Source organism: Canis lupus, chromosome 27 (genome assembly GCF_003254725.2).
Source record: "Canis lupus dingo isolate Sandy chromosome 27, ASM325472v2, whole genome shotgun sequence".
Classification (NCBI taxonomy): domain Eukaryota; kingdom Metazoa; phylum Chordata; class Mammalia; order Carnivora; family Canidae; genus Canis; species Canis lupus.
The window spans coordinates 45,049,520-45,065,061 of record NC_064269.1 but is presented as its reverse complement, the minus strand read 5'-3'; the positions used below and the strand labels follow the sequence as shown (position 1 = coordinate 45,065,061).

The 15,542-nt window shown below is 50.9% G+C and overlaps 1 protein-coding gene across 1 annotated transcript; it reads left to right on the top strand.

Moving 5' to 3' along the window:
* Positions 1-8,610: 8,610 nt before the first annotated feature.
* Positions 8,611-13,503, top strand: TMEM121B (transmembrane protein 121B). Its single transcript, XM_025461609.3, has one exon. It carries the CDS (start codon positions 8,899-8,901, stop codon positions 10,669-10,671), a length of 1,773 nt encoding a protein of 590 aa, XP_025317394.3. The 5' UTR covers positions 8,611-8,898; the 3' UTR covers positions 10,672-13,503.
* Positions 13,504-15,542: the final 2,039 nt, after the last annotated feature.

Genomic DNA, 15,542 nt, shown 5'->3' with positions numbered 1-15,542 from the left:
GGACTCCAGGATCATGCCTTGAGCCAAAAGCAGAGCTTAACTGCTGAACCATCCAGGCATCCCACTTTTTTTTCCTTTTAAGATTTTATTTTTATTTATTTGACAGTGAGAGCACAAGCAAGGAGGAGGCAGGCAGAAGGAGAAGGAGAAGCAGGCTCCCTGGAGCCTGATGTGGGGCTTGATCCCAGGGCCCTGGGATCATGACGTGAGCTGAAGGCAGATGCTTTTTTTTTTTTTTTTTTGAAGGCAGATGCTTAACTGACTGAGCCACCCAGGCACCCCTTGTTTTACTTTTTCTTTCAGCACTTTGTATACGTCATCTTACTGCCACTGGCCTTTACTTTTTTTTTCTTATAGTAGGCTCCATGCCTGATGTGGGGCTGGAACTCAGGACCCTGAGATTAAGAGTTGCATGCTCCACTGACTGAGCCAGCCAGGCAACCCCCCAGCCTTTAATCTTTCTGATGAGAAGTTAATTGTTAATCTTACTGGGATTTCCTTGTATATGATGTAGTTCTTTTCTTGATGTTTTCAAGATTTCCTTTTTGTCTTTTTATTTTATTTTATTTTTTAAAATTTTTATTTATTTATGATAGTCACAGAGAGAGAGAGAGAGAGAGAGCGGCAGAGACACAGGCTGAGGGAGAAGCAGGCTCCATGCACCGGGAGCCCGATGTGGGATTCGATCCTGGGTCTCCAGGATCACGCCCTGGGCCAAAGGCAGGCACTAAACCGCTGCGCCACCCAGGGATCCCTGTCTTTTGATTTTTTTTCTTTTTTTTTAAATCTTTATTTATTTATGATAGTCACACACAGAGAGAGAGAGGCAGAGACATAGGCAGAGGGAGAAGCAGGCTCCATGCACCTGGAGCCCGACGTGGGATTCGATCCCAGGTCTCCAGGATTGTGCCCTGGGCCAAAGGCAGGCGCTAAACCGCTGCGCCACCCAGGGATCCCTGTCTTTTGATTTTAACATTTTGACTATGATGTGTCTGGATCTCTGCATTTATCCTCCTTGGAGTTTGTTGAGCTAATTGGACGTGTGGTTTAATAGTTTTAATCAAATTTGGGAAGTTTTCAAGAAATTATCTCTTTGAATATTTTTTTCCTGCTTTTTTATTTCTCTCCTCTCCTTCAGGTACTCTCATTATTGTGTGTTGATATGATTAATGGTATCCCATATCTCTCTGAGATTCTGTTCATTTTTTTCTTCATTCTTTTTTCTCTCTGTTCCTCAGAGTGTTTAATCTCCTTGAATGTATCTTTAAATTTGCTGAGTCTTTCTTCTGCCAACTCAAATGTACTGCTGAATCCATCTAATGAATTTTTTCATTTTAGTTATTGAACTTTCAACTCCAGTGTTTCCATTTGGTATTATTATTATTATTTCTAACTCTTCATATTCTCTACTTGATGAGACATTATCCTCATACTTTCCTATAATTCTGCAAGCATGTTTTCCTTTAGTTCTTTGAACATATTTATAGTAGCTGCTTTATAGTATTTGTCTCCTAAATCCAATGTCTGGCCCCTCAATGGCAGTTTTTGTTGTCTCACTTTCTTTCCCTTTGTATGAGTTACATTTTCCTATTTTCTTTGTATGTTTTATAATGGTTTAAAACTGGAAATTTAAGATAATATAACTTCTGCAAATTGACCATGATCTCTCACTCCTACCTTAAGACTTTTTGTCATTGACATCATGAATATCATGGATATTTATGGCTGGACAAATTCAGTGAAATCTATTTTCCTTGTAGTGCGAAGCCTCTGACATCTCTTCAGTAGCCTTGGGTGTGCACCCGGGATCCTTATCATCCTGGGGTGGCTGCAGTTTTAGCTGGGTTCTCACTGTCTTTTTCCCTGAACGGCCTCTACCGCTATTACACCCAGCTGTTAATCTTCACTAATTGATAGCATATTGTTCTGTTATTTTTGACAATGCTCCACTTCTGATCCACTAGAGTTGGGCCCCTTTGCAGGGATAGTTCTTGAGACCAGTTTTTTTTTTTTTTAAAGATTTTATTTATTCATGAGAGACACAGAAGGAGAGAGAGGCAGAGACATAGGCAGAGGGAGAAGCAGGCTCCACGCAGGGAGCCCGACGTGGGACTCAATCCCGGGTCTCCAGGATCAGGCCCTGGGCTGAAGGTGGTGCTAAACTGCTGAGCCACCTGGGCTGCCCAGGAACAGAATTTCTACACAGAAAGCAGTGGGGAGGGTATTAAAAATCCATTCCTAGGGATAAACTATTATACTAGACTGGGAAATGGGGAGCTCCTTCATGGCTGTATTCACTGCAAGTAGTTTCTACCACACTCAGCTGGTGGAGAGAAAGGAGCAAATTGTGGCTTAAATGCCATAGACTCTTTTTTATTTTTTATTTTTTTTATTTTTATTTTTTAAAATTTTTATTTATTTATGATAGTCACAGAGAGAGAGAGAGGCAGAGACATAGGCAGAGGGAGAAGCAGGCTCCATGCACCGGGAGCCCGACGTGGGATTCGATCCCGGGTCTCCAGGATCGTGCCCTGGGCCAAAGGCAGGCGCCAAACCGCTGTGCCACCCAGGGATCCCTCTTCTTCTTCTTCTTTTTTTTTTTTAAATGCCATAGACTCTTGCTATTCTTACTGAGGTTTAGTATACTTTCTTGAATAAATGTTTTTCGATTTTCTGGATGCCATAGACAATTTTCAGAAATTTTAAATGTTTTTTTTTTATTTTTATTTTTTATAGTTTCCACCAGCTATGGTTGTTTCACTGGGGAAAAAATTTACAGAGATCCACACAATGCCATTCTTGGATGTACTTCTCCCTGCCTTATTCTTTTCTTTTGATATACCATTCTTTTTTTTTTTTTTTTTAAGAATTTATTTATTTGGGAGAGAGAGAGAGAACAAGCAGAGGGATAGGGAAAGGGAGAAGGAGAAGTAGATTCCTCACTGAACAGGGTGGGGCTCAAACCCAGGCTCCTGGGATCATGACCTGAGCCGAAGGCAGTTGCTTAACTGACTGTGCCACCCAGGTGCCCCTATACTATTCTTTTTATTTTTATTTTTATAGCATTATACTCTTTTTTAATGTTTTTAATCATTGTAAACCTATTGGTGGTATGGCTTTCATCATTTGAAGTTCTTGGTGGGGGGAGAGGGTCAAATCTTGCTGTATGTTTCATCTGCTGGCTTTCATTCATGTTGGGTTATTTCCTTATGTGTTTTGTAATTTGGGATTATGAGCTCGCTTTTACTGGTGTTTTATCTATGGGACTTCTTTAGACCTGGGTTGAAGGTATTGTCCCTTAGAACTCTTTACTATATAGTTGCTATATATTTGCTAATATATTTACTATATTTGCTTTTGGTAGGCATCCATGGTTATTACCCACCTACAGCCAATATTTATGTTAATTTTTCAGCATGAGATCATTCAAATTTCAAAATTTTTTTTTTTTTAAGATTTTATTTATTTATTCATGAGAGACACAGAAAGAAAGAGAGGCAGAGACACAGGCCGAGGGAGAAGCAGGCTCCATGCAGGGAACCCAATGCGGGACTCGATCCCAGGTCTTTAGGATCACACCTCAGGCTGAAGGCAGCGCCAAACTGCTGAGCCACCTGGGCTGCCCTCAAATTTCAAATCTATATGTGGTATAGGCCCCTGGTAATGAATTCCCAGGAGAAGTTTTTATTTCACTTCCAGCTTAGGCCTATGTTCATTCATTTACATGTACTCTCCCTGTTTGGATGGTAGATTTGTTTTTCTAATCCATCCCTTCATTGAGGTTTCTGGTTTTATGTAGGAAGGTCAGCTCTGCCTTCTTGCCTCATTTGGGTTGAATGCCAGATTCCTTGTCTCTGTTTGGCTATTAAATCCAGGTCTTCATCTGTGTGGTCCAATAGAACTTGCCACAGTGATTGAATTGTTTTGTATCTGCTGTCCCATATGATAGCCACTATCCACACAGGGCTTTGAGTACGTGAAATGTTGCTAGTGAGACTGAGGAGCTGAATTTTAAGTTACAATTTATTTCAATTAATATTAACTTAAATAAATTTAAATTATATTGCTGTTTATGGCTTATTTCGACCATATTAGACAACATTCCTTTTTTTTTTTTTTTTTTTTTTTTATGATAGAGATTGAGAGAGAGAGAGAGGCAGAGACACAGGCAGAGGGAGAAGCAGGCTCCATGCTCTGGGAGCCCGACGTGGGATTCAATCCCGGGTCTCCAGGATCACGCCCTGGGCCAAAGGCAGGCGCCAAACCGCTGCGCCACCCAGGGATCCCAGACAACATTCCTTATTGAGATAAAATGCATATGCGAAGGCATGCATAGCATCATTTACTTCACTTACCATTGTGGTTTTCAGTTTCCTCTTTATTTATGGCCCCAAGAATTTATCTTACTCTCTCTACTGGGCATTTAAAAGGACATTCAATTTTATCTTGTGTTTTTTTTTGTGGGCTGGAGAGGTTTTATATTATTTAGTTTACAGTATTGCCAGAAGTGGAACATAGTCTGCTTTCATTTTCTCTTCGCTCTAATCCATCATCTTTACTGGAAAGCAACTTTTCCAAGATGCAAATCTGTTGTTGTTACATATCTTCTTTCAAGAGTTCCCTATTCTCTCAGAATACAGCCTGAGTTCAGTGTGGCATATGAGGTCCTCTGTAACCTGACCCCTGCCTGTTTCCTCAGCCTTACCTTTCATTGCATCTTTGTGTTCTTCATATTCAAGCAGTGTCAAAGCCTTGTACTTCCTTAAAAGTGTCCACTATTTCATACCTTAGGTACTCTGCTCATCTTGCTCCTTCTACCTGGAATATTCTCCTAACCCCATCCCACCTCCTATCTGCTAACCAACATCTGCTCATTTTTACAACAGCTCTCACATCTCCACCTCTCTGAAGGCTTTACTGACTCCTGTTTTGTACCTCTTCTGGACCCTGTATAGCATTCGGTCACTTCGTTGCGGCCCCTCCCAGGGTGGACTCCTAGAAAAAGACTTGCTTTGTTTTAGTATCTGGAACCCCAACACCTAGCCCAGGGACTGATGCATGGAGGTGCTGATGTAGGGACTTCTTTATCCAAGAGGGTAGTGGCATCTCTGTGAGACATCCATGGGGCAGTTCAAGGCACATCCTTGCTCCAGATTAGAGGAGCTCTGAAGTGGGGAAGGGGTAATGTCTTCTTCAGAGAGCTCTAAAAGTAGTTTTGAGGCCTCAAGTTCCTAATAAGCCCAAGCTTCACAGACTCATCCTACTTCAGTTCCAGTTTTCTGCTAGCTTTTCTTTCATTTTCTGAGAGTCAGTATTGTGACTGTGTGGTTGAGAACCAGAGGGCCCTGCTTGTGTCTTTTCACCAACCACCTGTGAGGCTCCCCACACCCCTCTAACAGTTCTCTTTGGACCTTTTCTTTACTCTTGCTGTGAAGGTGAGAGGGCCCAGTCAGAGTGGGCAGATCAGGAAAGAGTAGGGCCTTGGATCAGTATGTGGATGGGCTGGCCCTGCCTCACTGAGCTGAGCTGGCTCAGTGCTGAGCCGGCTAGGAATATCTTTCCCTTACTCCTAGTCTGTCCACTGCTGCTCCAGGGAGGCAGGGAGCCCTTGGCCTTTCTGTTCCAGGAGAATAAGGATATTAAGTCTCCAAATGAAACTTACTCAGTGTCCAGTGTTTAGCAGGTTCTTAAGGAAATATATATTGGATTGAAACCTGCTTAGTTTGTCTCAGTCTCCCAGGCTGTTTATGAGCTGTTGCTATCCTGAGAGCACTGGGCTGAGAGAAGTCTAGATCTAATACTAACTCTGCCCTTAACGAGCTGTGTGACTTGGAGTAAGTTGCTTAACCTCTCTGCCTCCCAGTTTCCAGGTATTATGTGTAAAGTATCTAGCGCAGACCCCCAGTGCTTATGAGGTGCTTGGCGATTGTGTCTTCCCTTTTCTACATCCTTGTGGGATGTGTGCTCTCAGTTTATATATGAGAAAGTCTTCCTTTCTCTTCTTGTCATGTCTTTGTCAAGCCCTTTCCAGGCTGAAGCAAAGGCTGTGTGTGTGTGTGTGTGTGTGTGTGTGTGTGTATACACAGAAGATGAGAAAAAAACCTGGTGCCAAGAGGAGATCCCTCCAATACTCAGGCCACCAAATTGTTCTTTTGTGTCCTCTGATTTTTCATTCTTATTATGGGGTCATTTATCCAGGGTCTCTGCTCTGAAAAAACTGGGCTCTTACAGAAAGTTAATCTAACTTATTTATAGTACATTCCCCAGAAATACAAAAGATAGCTTCAAAGGCTGTTTTAATTCACGTTCTGGGGGAGAAACCCGTCCTGGCACACCTGTGAGGGGAGGGGCTGGGCCTGCCAGGTAAGAGCAGGAGGCGAGTACCTCTGAGTGGTGAGTGGGTCAGAGGAGCTCGCAGGTGTGGGGCATGGGGACAGATCTGTTAGTATTCTCTCAGGAACTCAGTTCTTTGCCTTCATCAGCTGCTTCTGCTCCTTCAACTGCTTCATTAACTTGAGCAGAAGTCTTGGGTCAGCTTTCAGGTTAGTTGTTGGCTGGTGTTTTCCCTGGAGGAGAGCTGGGGGACTGGCTATAATCACTTCCATTAGCAGTTGGCAGCTCCCCAATCTGCTTTTTAACCTGGACTGTCTCAGCCCTGACATCTGCTGTTACCTGCTGTGGTGCTCACACATGAGTGCAGGCTGCATCCGCTGTTTGTTCCCCACCTTACCCCACGTGGGTGGGCCTTGGCACCAGCTGCCATAGCAGAATCTCTCACACTGTGCAGTCTGTGCAGACCTGCTCCAAGTACCACTGTCCTAATGAGAGCAGCTTTGCTCCCTGGCACTTACTGGAGTGCAAAGCTGTTGGGGACAGACCTCTGAGTGTGGCCTCAGGAAGGAATCCAGCCCAGAAAACCATCATTAGTGCCTTGAGTAAATGTGTCCTAGGAGGCTAAGACAAGAGCTAAGTGGGATGATGATGATAATACCAGCTGCCTGTAGCTGAGTACATACTCTGTGCCAGACACTAGGCTAAACACTTTGAACTCATGACCTCTCTTAATATAACAGCCTGTTAAGGTAGATATTGGTCCCTTTTTGCAGTTGGATAATGTGAGGCTCAGGGAGGGGAAATAACCCCTAGTTCAAAATCACACGAACTAACTGGCAGAGCCGAGACCACCGTCTCCAGAGCTCATGTTCTTGCCACCAAATATCTCTGGCATGACTGGACATAGAACTTTTTAAAGGTTGTGTATGCCAGAGGCAGGTGGAAATTGTGCAGGTTGGTGGTTCTAAGGCCTATATTTACCACGAATTAGTTGTAGATAGAGACTGACCTGCAAGAGACTGGAGAAACTGACTCTTATTCACCAAGCTGATTGAGGGGCCAGGCACAGGGCAAGCAGCCACCATGGTGCCAGTGGGTCCTCCTCCCTGGCACTGCGTGGTGTCACCTAGGAAGGTGAGCCCTGGTGGCACGAGTTTGAACAGCACTGAAATCAAGGCAAGGAACTTGGAGCCTGAGTATATGGAGAAGGAGGGAGAAGGAGGAAGGGACAGACAGGCTTCCTGCCTTGCTTTGATGTGTCTGGGATGTTTGCATTATATGTTAGCCTCAGATTTTTTTATGTTTGAGCCCCAAATGCTCTTGTCATTGTTTCCTCCCCTAAACTTCTAAAGCCATAACTCTACCTGCTGCCTTCCTGAGTTATTGATGGGTATCCAGCCCCAGTCATGGAATAAATCTGAGGGTGTGAGTCAGAAGGAGCTCTGAGTTTGTTGGTGCAGAGCCTGTCCACAGTGGCAGGTTGTAACATTCACCAGCACCCTCTTGGAGCCTTGGTTTTATCAAGGGACTCGAGCACTAAATGTCCCTTCATTTTCCTCTCTCCTAGATACATCTTTATTATTCCTAATTCCCACTTCAAAGACCTCTGAGAATACGAGAGAACCCACTTGGCTGGGGCCGAATGAATAATTCTTTTACCTATGCTCTCTCCTCAAGTAGTCATATTCAAAGAACTGCTCGGTTCACTGGAAACTGGGACCTGCCCAGGGCGTCTACCGCTGAACCCCTCGCAGGGCACACGGGTAGACTGAAATCCACGTCTGGGCTGCTGTTCCGGGGCTTTTGAATCAGTATGGCCCCATCCCTCCATTGGTTTGTAAGTGCCTGAAGGAGAGGCGGGCTGCCCCAGGGGAAAGGGCACTGGGCAGGGTAGGGTGTAGGGCGAGAGCCGCCCCGCTGCCTGCAGAGCAAGTTGTGCTGACCAGGGGCAGAGGCCCGAGCCTGTCGTCTGTGCCTGCGGCTCAGAGGCACGGTCTGAGGCCACCCGGTTGCTAAGGCTTCAGCGGTTCAGCCGGTTCAGCCGTGGCATCGCTGAGCGGCTTCCCTGGGCATCCTCTGCTGCTCGGGGGAGGTCCCCCCGGCGCCGGCCCGCCCACCTGCCAGCCCCTCTCCCCTCCTCGAGGCCCCCCTCCGGGCTCCCACCCCGCGCTCAGGCCTCAGCTGCCCTTTCCCCCTTTTGTTCCCGCCGATCCAGGGAGCCGGGCTTTCTCCTCCTCTGGTCTCTGCTCCTCCTCCCCCCTCGAATCCAGTCCTGGTTTCCCCGCCGCCAGCCTCCCGTTCCTCCCCGCCTGGGCGAGCTCCCCGCCCCCGCCGCGCCCGTCGTCCCCGCGGGGGGTTCGGCTGCGCCCGACCCGCTGCCTGCCTCGGGGCTCGGCTCGCCCGGTCCGGCGGCTCCAGTCCGCATCTCGCTGCTGCCCAACCCGGTACGAGCCCCAGCCGCCGGGGCGGAGGCAGCGCTGGCCCCGGCCCCCCTCGGCCACCTCGCCAGCCCGGGGTCGGCGGGGAGGGAGCAGCCGGGCCGCCCCCCGAGCCCCTCCGAGGACAATGCGCCCGGCGCTCGGCGACCCGCGCTCGGTCTCGTCCTCGTCCGGCTCCTGCCCCGCGCCCCCCGCCGCTGCCCGGCTGCAGCCCCTCTTCCTCCGGGGGGCGTCCTCCCGCGGCCGGAGAGGCTCGGGCGACAGCAGCACCAGCACCAGCACCAGCCGGGGGGGCGGCGGCGGCAGACGCGGCGGGGGCGGGGGCGGCGGCGGCGGCGGCGGCGGCGGCGGCGGCTCCCCCAGCAGCAGCACCGGCGCGGAGAGAGAGGACGACGACGACGACAGCATCAGCATCAGCAAGCCGCTGGTGCCCGCCGCCGCCGCGCTCCCGGGACCCCCGGCCCAGGGGGGCGCCCCGGCCGCCGACCCCGCACCCGCCGCCGCTTCCTCCTGCACCTCCACCTCCACGCCCACCTCCTCCTGCAGCATGACCGCCGCGGACTTCGGCGGCGGCGCCGCGGCCGGGGCCGTCGGGGGTCCCGGGGGCCGCGCGGCCGGGGGCGCGGGCGGCTCCGGGACGGGCGGCGGCGCGTCCCGCTGCTCGTGTTGCTGCTGCTGCTGCTGCTGCGGCCGCCCGGGCCGCTCGGGCCGCAGGGGTCGGCGCCGCGGCTGCGCGCCCCGGCCCGGGTGCCGCTGGGGCTACCAGGCGCTGTCCGTGGTGCTGCTGCTGGCTCAGGGCGGCCTGCTGGACCTGTACCTCATCGCCGTCACCGACCTGTACTGGTGCTCCTGGATCGCCACGGACCTGGTGGTGGCGGCGGGCTGGGCCATCTTCTTCGCCAAGAACAGCCGGGGCCGTCGGGGCGGCGCGGCGAGCGGCGCGCACAACCACTACCAGCACCACCACCACGCGGCGCCGCCCCTGCACCTGCCCGCCGCCTCCGCCGGGGCGCCCGCGGGGGCCAAGGCGCGCGGCGGCCGCGGGGGCGCGGGCGGCCCGGGGGGCGGCCCCGGGGCTGCCGGGGCGGCGGGCGAGTTCGCCTTCGCCTACCTGGCCTGGCTCATCTACTCCATCGCCTTCACGCCCAAGGTGGTGCTGATCCTGGGCACGTCCATCCTGGACCTCATCGAGCTGCGCGCGCCCCTGGGCACCACCGGCTTCCGACTCACCATGGCGCTGTCGGTGCCTCTGCTCTACAGCCTGGTGCGCGCCATCAGCGAGGCGGGCGCCCCCCCCGGCTCGGCGGGACCCCTGCTCCTGCAGCCCCAGCAGCACCGAGCCGCCGGCTGCTTCCTGGGCACGTGTCTGGACCTGCTCGACAGCTTCACCCTGGTGGAGCTGACGCTGGAGGGCCGCGTGCCGCTGCCTGCGCACCTGCGCTACCTGCTCATCGCCGTCTACTTCCTCACGCTCGCCTCGCCGGTGCTCTGGCTCTACGAGCTCAACGCCGCGGCGGCCGCGCCGTCCTGGGGCCCGGCTCCCGGGCCGGGCAGCTGCAGCCGCCTTCTGCGCCTGCTGGGCGGCTGCCTGGTGGACGTGCCGCTGCTGGCGCTGCGCTGCCTCCTGGCGGTGAGCTACCAGCAGCCGCTCTCCGTCTTCATGCTCAAGAACCTCTTCTTCCTCGCCTGCCGCGGCCTGGAAGCCCTCGAGGGCTGTTGGGACCAGGGGAGTCGGGCCTCCCCCCGGGGAAGAGCGGGCTACGGAGCTCCGGCCCCCGCCCCGCCGCCGCCGCCGCCGCCGCCCCCTCAGGGAGGCGCGCAGCTGGGCCACTGCCTCGCGGAGGACGAGGGGGGCGCGCTCGGCTACGCCAACACCCTGGCCGCGACCGCCCAGAATTGAGGGGGCGAGAGGGACCGGGCTTGCTCTGCCCCTGGTCCTTTGACCGGCTCTCACCCGGGTTCCATCAGGCTCTACCTGGAAGACGGAACGGCCGGTTGGGCCAAGGGCTGCTGTGTCCTGCACCCTTCTGCTCAACAGCCCGGAGGGACACGAGCCGCTAACGGTGACGGTGACGGAGGAAGAGCCGCTTCCTGCTCTGTTCTCCCTCATCCAGCCTCAGGGGTCCGGGCCCTTCTGCCTCTTGCTTTACCCGCCGCCGTCCGAAGTCTTGTACATTGTGGGGGAAAACGGAGGACACGGGGTGCCCAGACAGGGGTGCTGGGCCTCAAGCCTTTCCCCTCGCTTGGAAGTGCCAGCTTCTTATAGGCTGTGGCCGTGTGGTCGTTGTCCCACGCCTTGAAACTGATCCAGAATCCACTGTTTCCCCTGGTGGGTCTCTTTGGATTTTTTTTTTTTTTTTTCCCAGATGGTCGATGCAAAGTCTGTCTGTGTGTATAGTATAGCTTTCTTGTGTCCACACTGTGGCCCCTTGCAATCAGTAGGAGATCTGGGGAGGCCCTGTCCTTCCCGCCACACACAGGACCGCCCTCTTCATTCCTACCTGAATTTGTGGCCATGAATTCCCAGAAAGAGCTGGGCTCCTGCGAGCTGCCCAGTTGCTCCCCTCCAAGGGAGAAGCTCACCCAGGATCTTCCTCAATTCCACTCCTCTCTTCTCAGCTTGGAGGCAGAGAGGGTCCATACACTAATGACCAAACTGCACCCTTTCTTGGGTGAGTGAGCATTTCTACCTCCGTGCTTTCGACTTTTGTTGCATCATGCACTGATGCTGCTTGCAAAAAACAAAGGCAAAATACTCAGAAGTTACATTCAACACGGCCACTGGATCCAGCTGGGGTTTGGTGCCAGTCTTATTACAGGGTCTGTGGAGTATCAGCCATTGGCTTGCCCTCCCTCTCTCTCTTCCTCTGCACCCAGAACTCTTACTCCTCCCAAGGTTTGTTGCTGACTGGGTCAGATCTTGGCTCAGAATGACAGCTTTGGTGGGGCTCCTGGATAGATGTGATGTTGGGGTTCCCATTGCTCAAGGAAATCCATTCCCCATCTGTCCTTCCTCTAGGAAGCCTGGTATAGATCAGAAAGGGTGATGATGACCTTTGTCCTCTGCTCTGGTTAAGGGAATTTCTAAGGAGAAGGCAGGCTGCTTGGAGAGGCTGGGCAAATCCTCCCCCTGCCCCGCCTTCCTCCCTAGGATTCTTGAGATGAATGACAAGGGACACCTAGGGGTTGCCCGCTCATAGTCTCCACGTAGGACATCACTCTTAGAATCTTTGAGGATGGGTAAGTATTTTTAGGAGAGGTAAGAGTGCTGGAGGACAGTTGGCAGCAAGGCCAGGAAATACTCACTTTCTTCCACCCCAACTAGGATGGGGTGGGGGACAAAACTGTAAGAATTTTTGTTTCCTGTCCCCCCTCCTGATACTTCGTGTGGTGTAATGAACCCTGGACAAAGGACCAGAAGTCATGGGTTGTAGTTTTGACTGTCACTCACTAGCTTTGAGTGACACATCACTTTTGCTTTCTGGGCCCCAGTTTTTCACTTGGGGACCTTCTCTCTCAACTTCCTGGGGGTTTGTTGACAAAAGACATCCATATAGACAAGACACAGAGGGGTTGGTATCTTGACCAGAGTTCTGAGCCTCCCCTACTGTCACAGTGGGGAACAACAGAGGAAAAATGTTTACTCTCAGTGGATTGTCTGTGCTTTCAGCCCCTCACCCTACCAGGTCCAATATTAGGGGGTTGGATTTTGCAACTAGTCTTTTATTTTCTGCCTCCTCCTCCCCATATCCTTTCCCTTTGAATTCTCTGTGCTCAAAGTTCTCCACCCAGACCCTGGGTGCCCCCCTCCCCCCGCCACCGACCCCATAGCTGCTCCTTGGATCTCCATCCCCTTTCTCCAGCTTTGCTCTGTTTCTCTGCTACCTAATCTCAGTGGCTAGGAAAGGACAATGTGTCCAAGCCATAGCTAGCTGCTCACTGGACCCTGCCCTACCCCTTTAGTCCTGTTTGGATGGTGGTTTCCTCTGCCAAGCGACTGACTGTAAAATCTGAGTGCTGTTGAGTTTTTTGGTGGGAGGCTGTGATAGGTTCTGATGAGCTACCACTTGCCCAGGTACATCGAGACACAGATGGCAACCGGGTCAGCTCTGCCTTCCAGCCACACTCACCCCTGGACACTGTCCTTCAAACATCTGGTGCAAGTACTTTGTGCTCAGGGGTCAATCCCTTCCTTCTGGTTTTTTTTTTTTTTCTTTTTTTTTTTTCTTGAGTGCTTTTGCTTTCTTTCCTTGCCCTACTCACAAAGAGACCTGACCCCTCAAGTTTCGCTTTTCTTGCTTTCTAGGGGCTTCTGTAGTGGGGGGGGGTGTCAAACGGGAGATGTTTTCCCTGAGGGTCTCATAAACAAGAGGTGCGCTGTCTCCTGAGGCATATGCCTGCAGTATAGTTCATAGAAAAGTAGCCCGCATTCAGAATTCAGTCTGCCTGCCTCCAACGTTTACGAAAGTAAGGTGCGCCCTTGATCTGAGCCTCTGACTCGTAATGGATTGTAAAAGGGGGTTGAACTGGACCCTGTCTCAAGGCTGTTCTGATAGAACATGGCTTGGTTCTGAGTCCATGTATTTTTGGCGAAGATTGCTGGCTGGAAGTTAGAGTCTGGAAGAAGGGAGGTGGCACCTCACTAGCATTGACACATTCTCCCCCCCCTTTTTCTTTTTAAAAATAAAACCAGCCTTTGTTCTGAAAATAAAAAACTTGAGACTTGTGACAAGCTTCCTGTGTGGTTTGTTTTAAGATCTTTCCCATCCTGGTTTCCTTACTAAATTCTTAAATGTCACTGTGACATTTGTCATCATTTTATAGGCTTGTGTTAACATTGTGAGTACACTTGGCCATTTCCTTTTAGGTGGTTGGCACTCTTCGGGGAGGCCTTGACCTGGGGGGTGTCTAGCCAGGCTTCCTATAGGCAGGGCTAACTCACGTGGGCTCTCGGCCTGGGAGACATTTCCCCAGCCACTGGGGGCTTTCACTCCCATTTCTAAGAAAAACTTACCAAAGGAAAGACTGAGCAATTTATTTTCAAATACTTTGCCCTCCTGTATTACTCTTGTCCCAGCCAGAAGCATGAATTATGTGTGAATGAGAAGAACAAGGCTTTTCTTTTTAACATCAACAACAACAATAATAACAATAACAAAACAATACAAAGGAGACTGTGAAGTCTAAGAACATTGAGTCTGCACAAAAATAATAGTGTGTGTGTGTGTGTGTGTGTGTGTGTGTTTTCCTTTAGTACAGAGACAGCCAATACTATTCAAAGGACTCGGTGCTGTTGCCCTGTGATGCTTGTGGCCATTCCAAAGACCAACAGAGGTTGGACCCAGAGGGAGAAAGAGGCAAAATCAAAGCCTCGGAACAACCAGGTCCTGTGCTTGGTCTGCCTCCTACCAGCTGCAACTGCAGGTGCTTACCTCACCTCCTCGGATGTTTTCAAACGGGAGCACTGTTACCCCACGAGGCTGTGGTCATAATGAAATGATGTGGCATATGCAAAAACAGTCCTTTTCCTCAGACATCTATAATCATAATGGTGGACTAAATTCACATGTAAAAGAATGACAGAGAAACATAGGAGCATGTCTTCCTTCCTTTCTAAATCCAGATGTAAAATAAGATGATGAATGTGACTAAGCATGTTATAAATATTCACGTTTCTCGTAGTTAAGCAAGCTAGGTCCACCCCTGTGTCAGTGGGACAATATGTGAAAGCACTTTGTGAAAGATGAAGAAATGGCATATGAGCAGGCAGTGTGTTCTGAGTGGGTAGGGCTGAGGCCACATGTGGGCCTTGCCCAGCAGTTGAGTCGGACTCTGTGGTTCTGGCCCTCGGGAGGAGCCTGGGGATGCGTCCTGTGCTTGCCTGCAGCAGGCTCTTGATGCATGGCGGCTCATTTCCATCTTCACAGCCATCTCCAAGAGAACTTTAGCTCCATTTTCCTGAGGTGCAGAAAAATAGAGTAGCTTGCCGAATACCACATGAAAGTTGGGAAGGGAATCCAGATTTGAGCCCAGGCCTGTCTGTCTCCAAAATCTGCACGACCCCAGGCAGCCTTCAGACTCTGCTGTTGAGTTCAACTTTCCTTATTAAAGCTGAATGGTCTGGCTAAAAAGCAGGGGCTGGTTTTCCTATTCTGTGTGAGTCCCAAGGAAGCAGCATTGAGCAAAAGTCAACCAGCAGGACACCCATGTCAGGGCGCAGGCAAAAGTCAGGGGCCAGACAATCTACTCTTGCTCCTCTCGGGTCACTGTTGTATTTTCTTCCTGTCTAATTGAAATGGAAGGATCCAGTAAACTAATAGCCTTGGGAGCTACTCCTCCTAGGAAGGGAATCTAGGACCTGGGGTCTGGGGAGGCATGTTAGACAAGACCTCTTGGTATCTGTCAAATATGAGAGTGGGGATTCCATGTTCCTCTAACAGACAAGGCTGGCTCGACAGGGCACAGCACCTCCTCAACCAACCCAAATGGACAGCATGTGAGTGTGTACCCAACGCCAAGATCTGGGAGAGGTGTCAGGGCAAGGAGGGCTGGGGAGAGACCCAAAGCAAGCTGATGGACCTTGTAGCCATTTAGGAGTGATGTGAGGCACCCCATCTTCACAGCCTGTACCCATGGGCTGGGGGAAGTCGCTGTATTTTATATTCTCCCACAATATAGAATATTGGATCATACATTGCTTTTGTAATCTGAAAAAGCAAACACTAGAGCAAGAAAGTCCTAACAACAGGAAGAAGCCTAGATAAACAGTGC

Coding starts and splice junctions, on each gene's coding strand:
- TMEM121B (XM_025461609.3), top strand. CDS start 8,899: ATGCGCCCGGCGCTCGGCGACCCGCGCTCGGTCTCGTCCTCGTCCGGC.